The 8,055-nt window shown below is 43.1% G+C and overlaps 1 protein-coding gene across 3 annotated transcripts in view; it reads left to right on the top strand.

Annotated features, from left to right (window-relative positions):
- The first annotated feature begins 1,542 nt into the window (after positions 1-1,542).
- VAPA (VAMP associated protein A) overlaps positions 1,543-8,055 on the top strand; it is a 64,132-nt gene continuing 57,619 nt past the window's right edge. For all 3 annotated transcript variants that reach the window (XM_080612009.1, XM_080612007.1, XM_080612006.1), the window contains exon 1: positions 1,543-1,890. In XM_080612009.1, coding sequence (XP_080468135.1) covers positions 1,815-1,890 — 76 coding nt within the window. In that variant the 5' untranslated portion in view covers positions 1,543-1,814. The remainder of the gene's footprint in view (positions 1,891-8,055) is intronic.

The following is an 8,055-nucleotide window of genomic DNA, read 5'->3' as shown; positions in this document are numbered from 1 at the left end:
TTTTCTACAGCACTTCTTACTTATTTCTTCAGTCAGCACTGGTATTAAAAGTCACATGGTCATTTGCTGTTGGCAAGATAAGCATGGAGAAAAGTGCTGAAGTAGGCAGGTGTGATGGTGGCAGGCCTGGAAAAGCAGGCAGCTGAAACAGAGAGTGAAGGCACTGCTGGAGCCGAGGCAGAGCCTGATTATAAATTACTCAGAGGGTCTCCCTGCCAAATGGCCTCAAAACCCTTCCTTCATGGAGGGGGCTGAGACAGAGGCATTCACTAAAGTATGTGATCCACACATGATGAGCTGATTTTGAAAGTAAAGCACTCAAGTAATTTCAATGTATTTATTACCAGGAGGTATTTTCAAATGGGTTATTGTATACCCATATATATACATGTTCTTGGCATACCCACACCAGATTGCAAGAGAGAAAAAATAAGTGTGTTAATCCTTCTGACTTCATTTCCATCATCTGTACTCCAACCTCGGATGAGTGCAAACTTATATATGTTACAGTCAGAGTCTTCAGAATAGATTTAGGACATAGGAGTCATCAAGGTTGAGATGGTTTGGCTGTCTGACTGTTTCTTCTTGTTTGTTACTGCTGTATTTGAATATCCTACGATGCACCATCTGCTTGAAAGGATGGCTTTAATGAAAAGGCCTATGGTGAAAACATGAGTCGGACAAAACGTGCAAGTGAGAAGGATGGCAAATACCCCATGTTTCTGCTTACTAATAAATAACGACTCTTATCTTCTCATTCAAGTTTCGCAAGAGCTCAGTCTCCCTCAGCATCGACTCTGTTAACATGCCTAACCCTTCACCTAACAAAAACTTTCCTGCTTGAGGACAGTTTTTTGGTCATTTTCCAGGCCTGTCTGAGAGCCAGGCCCATCCACCTCAGCGCCTGGGTGTTGCCTGGCAGGGTGATAGAGGTGCCTTTAGGCAAAGCCACAGCCATTCAGGTGCAGGTACCTGACAGCAGCCAAAAGCTGACTCAACACCTCAAGACTGAACCCAAGACAGAGCCACCAGTGGCCATGGTGAGTTTAAGACCATTTGCCCAATCTGCCCCTTTCCCAAGTGTCCCTCAGGGACCCACCACATGGGCTCGCTCTCCGTCCTCCAGCTTCGAGGGAAGGCCACCCCCGCAGCCCCATGAGGCCCAACGGAAGAGCGCCCACTTTGGCGCAGCTCAAAGACTACAGCTCCCGGCAGGCCCCGCGCCCTGCCGCGCAGCATGCCGGAAGCGGTAGTTCCCCCAGCGGGGCTGTAGGTCCCCAGAGCGCCGAGCTGGTAGCGCGTTTCCTCTTCTGGCGATTTGCAGCGCACGTGTGCTGCTCCCACCGCCCCTGCCCGGGCTCTGTGTGTGCGTGAACTCGTCAGGGTGCCGCTTCTCCCCGGCGGCTCGCTCTGAGGGCCACGCCGGAGGGTCTCGGTGCGACCGCCGGCGCGGGAACGGAACGGAAGAGGGGGTGTGGGGGGGAGGAAACAGTCAGCCGATAAGCGCATGCGCGCAAGGCTGCCCCACCGCTTCCACCGCCCTCGTGCCCGTGGAGGGGTGGTGTTGCCGGCCGGCCGTTGAGCCAGTCACGCGGGCAGGGCGGAGAGCGGGGTTTGCGGCGGCAGGAGCGCGCACAGCGGCAGCACCCGCCCTCAGCGCCCGCAGCCGCGCCGAGATACTGCCCGCCGCGAGAGAGCGGCGCCGCCGCCGGCCGGCCTCCCCCTCCCGCCCCTCCTTCTCCTCCTCCTCCTCCTCCTCCTCCTCCTCTTCATCCCTCCCCCCACTCCTCCTCCCGCCGGAGCTAGTGAGCGAGATGGCGGCCGCCGGGTCGCTGGCGAAGCACGAGCAGATCCTGGTGCTCGATCCGCCCACCGACCTCAAATTCAAAGGTGAGGGGGAGCTCGGCGTGGGGAGGGGGTAGCGGGACGGCCCAACCCAGCCCAGCCCGGCGGGGTGTCCCCTTTCGCCTCGGCGCTGGGCCGTCTCCAGGTGCCGCGTTCCCTTCCCGGGGCAGCGGTGCCGGGCCTTGCCCGCTCGGGTCCGTCGGGGTGGGGGGGCGCCGCCGAGCCGGTGAACGGGCTCGGCCGCCGCCATCTTGGAATCCCGTGGGGACTCGAGAGCGTGTCCGCGGCCCCGGCGGGCAGCCGGCCGCCCGCTCTGCCGGGCGCGGCGCTCGGGGGCCGCCCGCCCCCTTCCGGCCCCACTCGGTGCGCCAGTCCGCCCCCTGCGTCGGTGTGTCCCCCCCGCATGCCATGCACAGCTCCGCTCGGGAGGCCTAGCCCTGGAGTAGCGGGCTTCGGGGAGGGCGAACTACTCTCATGTCATTTCTGTGCCCGCGAGGGTCTGCGTGGCCGCCGGGCGCTCTCCGTGAAGTGTCCCTGTGGCTGTAGTGGATCGGAGAGGCCCCGAGGCGGGCGGTTGAAGCCTTGCCGCCGTGCCAGAGAGCGGGGTGTGTGTGGAAAACACGATTCACGGGACGACCCGCACTGGCTGGTGTTTCTCCCTCCGCGCCCTGCGGGCCGGCTGCTGGCGCTGGTCAGAGCCCGGCTCTGCCCTGCCAGTGTCCCCGCCGGTGCTGCTGCGGTTTTGCACCATCACTGCAGGGTGTGCGAGTAGCCGATGTGCAGGCGCTCGCACCCTCTCCCGGTGCAGTGTGGCCCGCTGGCCTAGTCAATGGCTCCCCGCCCTTTTCCCCAAGTTGTCATGTTTCAGACAGGTTCTCGGTACGTAAACAGCCAGCTCACTCCTTTCTTCGGAACGAGGGAAAGGAATGTGTGCATTTCGGAAGTTTCTTTGTGTTTAGTATTGAGTGGTGAGCGCAGAACTGTGACTGGCATAGCATGTTTCTATAAACACAGGTCCCAGTTAGTGCGGTTATCATGTGGGACTTTTTCTCTGCTAATAAAATAGATAGTTGTGAAAAGGAAGGTTCTTCCAGAGATGAGTGATTCTTGAAAGGTAAGGGCATAAACAAAAGCATTCTAGAATAAGTAGCTTTCAGTACTATGCTGTGGTTATATTTTATACCCATAGGGGCATTGATAAAAATCTTGTAACATTTCAGATTTAGAATCTGCACTGTTAGATTATTTTTTTAAGGTGTTAATGTTATCTGAATTTAGCAGCACATGTACTTACACCTAATCCTATAAATGTTTCTGTTTTATTCTGTTTCATTTTTATTAGGTTTATCTTTCATTGTTTTAGAGGACAGAGTGGAATTTATGATGGTGTAAAAAAATCTTTAAATGGAAAACTAGAACAAATTAATGTTTATGTTAGAGAAGAACACTATTCTCCCCAAATACCTTTGGCTTGTCTGGTTCTTAGACAGTCTTTTAACAAGCTATAATTGCTTCATTAATCTATCAAATAGGGTAAAGCCCGAAATCTGCCTGTTCACATACAAATTTCTTGATAGCTTCAGTTTTTAAATTTTGAAATTGCACATTCACAGAGCCATATCTGGAATTTATCTGTTTCACTTCTGTTTTGTGTTTTAAAATGCTGCCAGGTCTGGCTGCACTCCGATTGCAATACACTGTGTTCTTACTGCAAGGACATGTTGAAAGAAAAAGGAAATTTAAATTAAAAAGCTACTATGTCTAATTCAAAACTTTCAAATGTTGAACTGTCTTAAGCTGGAAGCCGTACTTATGTGGTATGAAACAAAGTGATGACACAGGCAATATAGAATAAATACTAGATTAGAAATTCAGTATGAAGCCATTGTCAGTGATCTTTATTGTGCTGATATTTATGTACTTAAATAATGAAATGTGTATTCTTTAGGCATAAATTTTGGTTTCAGGCTAACGCATGTATTAGCAGAATTCGTATAGAGCAAACTGAGCAGAAATCTGAAACATAATGAGGCTGCAGTCTTTAATATTCCATGGAAAGTACTCTCTATTACTATATTATTACAGTAATATCCTATAGAAAGATCTGTGTATTGGGAGAGCACGGAGTGCACTCTCAATGAATATTTTCTAACTGCTTATTATTCTGAGGTATTTAAAAAGGTTTGTGGGCCACAAACTAATTCAGTTCTAGAATACTGCATCGAAGAATACAATACTGGCAGGAGGAGATTCTGAGTGTTATCTTTTAAAAAGTAATTGGTTAGTAAGGGAATGTATTACTCAGAATAAGTGTAATCTAGTGTAGGAAAAAGTTGGGTTTTTTTTTTTTTTTCAGTGAAGCTGATTGCTCAGAGTTTTTTTTATTGGGACAGTGTCATACTGCTGATGTGCATATAACAGAGATCCAGTTTGAAGTCTAATTGTCTAAATCGGACAAATAGTTTTGTTGGTTTTCTTGCCTCAGGATTTGCTGACCTTGAGGATAAAAGTGACAGTAAAATGTATTGGTATGCCCCCATGTAAAGAATTATTTAAGTTAAAAAGTATATAGGACTTATCTTAAGGAGCTGTTAGCAAGGCTTTAAATTTGTCATTGCCTGGTTTAACTTTTTTTTTTTTTTTTTTTTAATCTACTTCACTTGATTAGCAAAACCAAGGTTTATAATACATTTATTCTGAATTTTATTCCATTTCATGGGGAAGTCTAAAGAGCATGTCCCATGGTGGCTAACACTTTACACATTTCCCTTGGTGACCAAAAGATTAGTATCCTGTTTATATAGCACTTTGTATTCCTCGAAATTTCAGTCATTAATGGTATTTTGGGTCATGGTTAATTCCCTCTGCTTTTATGATAACTAGATTTCTTTGGATTCTGGAACCATCAGGAATGCCTAAGGAAAATGGCAAAACAAATAAGTACTTTTCAGAGTATTGTGCAAATACGAGGGGGAAAATCATACTTAAAAGTGATGCAACTAAGAGACAGCTGAAATGCTGTGTAATACTGGTTTCAGAGACTCAGTATGGAGCATTGAGAATTTGCCTCATGGTACTTGCATCCAGGTCTTCAGCCATATTACTCCTGTGTAGGTTAGCTTTCTTACGTATTTTAGTCTAATGTATTTTCTTGAGCTTCAAGAATCTGGAGTTTGGGTTTGTGTAGGACTGGATAGGAAGAATGGAAGCATGAGACACTTTTAACATCTGCTTCTTACTGGGGTCTTTTTCATGACTCATGCATGTCATCATTGACTGTAGCTCTAGTTTAGTGAAGATTATGGTAATCTGGAATTGGTGTCTTGGGAGTAAATGTGTTTTTTTATTTTTTAAGCAGTTTGTAGTTTAATAGCAGCACTTGAAGTTTTAAGTTCGAAGATTTCTAGCATTTCTATGGAAACTCAGTCATCCTTAAGAAACCAGTTTTGCAATTCTAAGTAACAGTAACAATTTAAGTTGGTCGTGGATGATGGTCCTTTTTAAAAAAAACCTTCACCAAATCTTTCAATCAGACATGGTTCTGCAACACCTAATTGAAAATCTACTCTAGTTGATTTGATGAGCCTTGGAAGATTAGTAGACTGTGTTCAGAATTTGAATTTCATGTGATTCGCAGATGTCTGACTAGCAGTATAAAAAGGTATGAATATCCTAAATTGATATCTGTTATTGAAGTTCTTACTTACAAGTTTGTTAAATGCAGTTCTGTTACCTTTGTAAAAATCACAAAATAATGAGGCACGCTTTTTTTTTTTTGGATGCTGTTACCTCAAGGCTAGAAATAAGTCAGCAAGCAAGCAGACCGAAGTCCACTTTTGAGCATGGCTGTGTGCAATAAATTTTCCCTTTGATGGTTTGAGTTACTGGGAGAGATTAGTATAACAGATAATGTTCAATTTCTGATTATTAATCTGATTCATAATACAGGATTTTTAGTGTATAAAACCAGCTATCAGATGGTATATGTTCAAATGCCTCTTTCCAGGTGAGGTGGAGAGCACTTCACTTAAGTATGGCTCATTCTGAAATCCAGTTTTTGATGACCTTTTAAATAATACAAGAATATTGCTATAGATTTTGTAATCACTACACTGCTGTTGGTAACATAGAAAGCCACAGGCTATGTATTGCTGCAAGTCGAGAAGGTGGAATTTAAAGGTAAAAATAGCTCAATGTTAAATGCATCCCCTGCCCTCAAAGGTCTGTTGCCAGAATTGGCACAGAATATCTTTCAATGTAGGAAGGATTTAAAGTTTGTTGCCTTATTTGTGTGTAAGTGTTGCTTATTTCAAATTTTGTGCCTGTTTTCACTTTATTCCAAGTACCAGCAAATATGTGATGGCCCAGATTTCTACGGTTAAAAAAAATAAAAAGGCAGTTGGGATGTCAGTTTTCTGGTATCTTCATTCAAGAACATTTTTGAAACTAAACAATGGGAGTGCAGAGGGGAAAAACTGGTTATGATTACTAACGCAGTTTTGTGGCTTCTTGATACTTAGAAGTGATTCCATTGAAGTTAATGTTTTTGCTGGCTGAGTATTGTGTAATGATGAAGATTGACCATCCCATACAGTGACTCAGTGTTCAACAAGTAGTCATTGACTTTTTTTTGATCCAAGAGGAATTCCTGGAATTGTTTATTCTTGCTGAATATATCTGTACTTCTATCCACTGTTTTCTTGCCCAAATGTAATATTACTATTTTTTATGATAGTTATTAATGAAAATTAAGACACAATTATTAGTGGAATGTGTTGAGGAAAAGAAAGGAAGAGAATATTTTTTACCATGTGTTGCTTATGAGGTGGTATGTTAATACATATGTGTCTACCGTGGTGTTAGACTGCATTTAAAATAGACAAATAAATGGCAGTTACGTTTGTCTGTGAAGTCAGGCATGTTATAGGTGTTAAATTATATTTTGGGAGATCTAGTTTGCCGTTTGTTTTAAGGTTCAGTAATGGAAGGTTTTTCTGTGATGACAGAGGTATACAGAAGTGAAGATCTGGAAGTTTTTCCCTTTACCTGCAATTTATAGGACTCTGTTTTACTTAATATTGCATCTTCACTAAACAGAGAAACACAAGCCAAACCTCGTTGTTTTGTACTTACAGTATAGTCATTTATTATAAAAACTTCACTTTTATGTTGTAAGTAGCGTAGTGCCTGCTCATTGTGCTGGTTGATAGTATAATCAAGAGTTCTAGATCAGTGTAATACATCAATGTTAATATTGCAAAAAACCGTGTACTATACATGAACATTGTGCCATTGTTCAAGGCCAAGCTGAAAAGTAGAAACTTACCACAGGTGCTGTTTTATGCGTCAGTTAATAGGTCTGAATGTTTAGTGTACTAACTGTCCTTTGTGGCATTATAAATTGTTCCTATTTTGGCTTCACTGTGGTTTGTGAATGTATTTTACTTTCTGACCAACTTTGTCTTTAGGAGATGTTTGTTAACCAGGTCTTTGTGATCATCAGCCATTAAAGGGTTATTACATGCTCAGCTTACAGGCCATAAATTTAAGTTGGAAAAGGCTGCTGGAGAGAACTTGCTGTGTGTAAAATGGAAAAAAACCCCAAATAATCACTGACTAATTAGATAAGTCTTACATTTTTCAGTGTGAAAATGGTCAAATGTCAAGGCTTTTATTGCTAGATGAGCCGGGTAAGTGTGTATAAGCCAATTTCTTTAAAACAAAACAAAAAACAAACCAAAACCCCTAAAAAGCTAAATGACCATGATAATTTCTGATGTTAGATTGCTGAAAATAAAAATGCAGAAACACAAGTTAGAACTTCAGAAACTTTGTTTTCCTTCAGGTAGTTAAGACTTTATCTGGTGCATAGTGATATTGGCCTCTTTAGCTTCTCTTGCCTTTTAGTGTTGTGTTTTGTTTTTTTTTTATTGCATACAGTTAATTCCATTGCATTGTAAATTATTTGGCAATGTAGATGTCATATTTCATTTTATGGTTTGGAAGTATTTAGAAATACATGGTTATGTAAATTAAATATTTTCAGTTTATTTCTATATGAACAAGATCTTGAGAGTTAAGATAGATTGAAATATATTATCCTGGTGTAGGACTTCAGGTGTTTTGTTTTTGATAACATGAATAAGAAAAGAAAAACAATTGTTTGCCTGAATTTTAAAAAGATAGTCACATCAGAATTTTTCCCTCCTG

This window comes from Psittacula echo (genome assembly GCF_963264785.1).
Source record: "Psittacula echo genome assembly, chromosome: 2".
Taxonomy (NCBI): domain Eukaryota; kingdom Metazoa; phylum Chordata; class Aves; order Psittaciformes; family Psittacidae; genus Psittacula; species Psittacula echo.
Note: the sequence above shows the minus strand (reverse complement) of the source record. Positions and strands in the feature narration are given on the sequence as shown.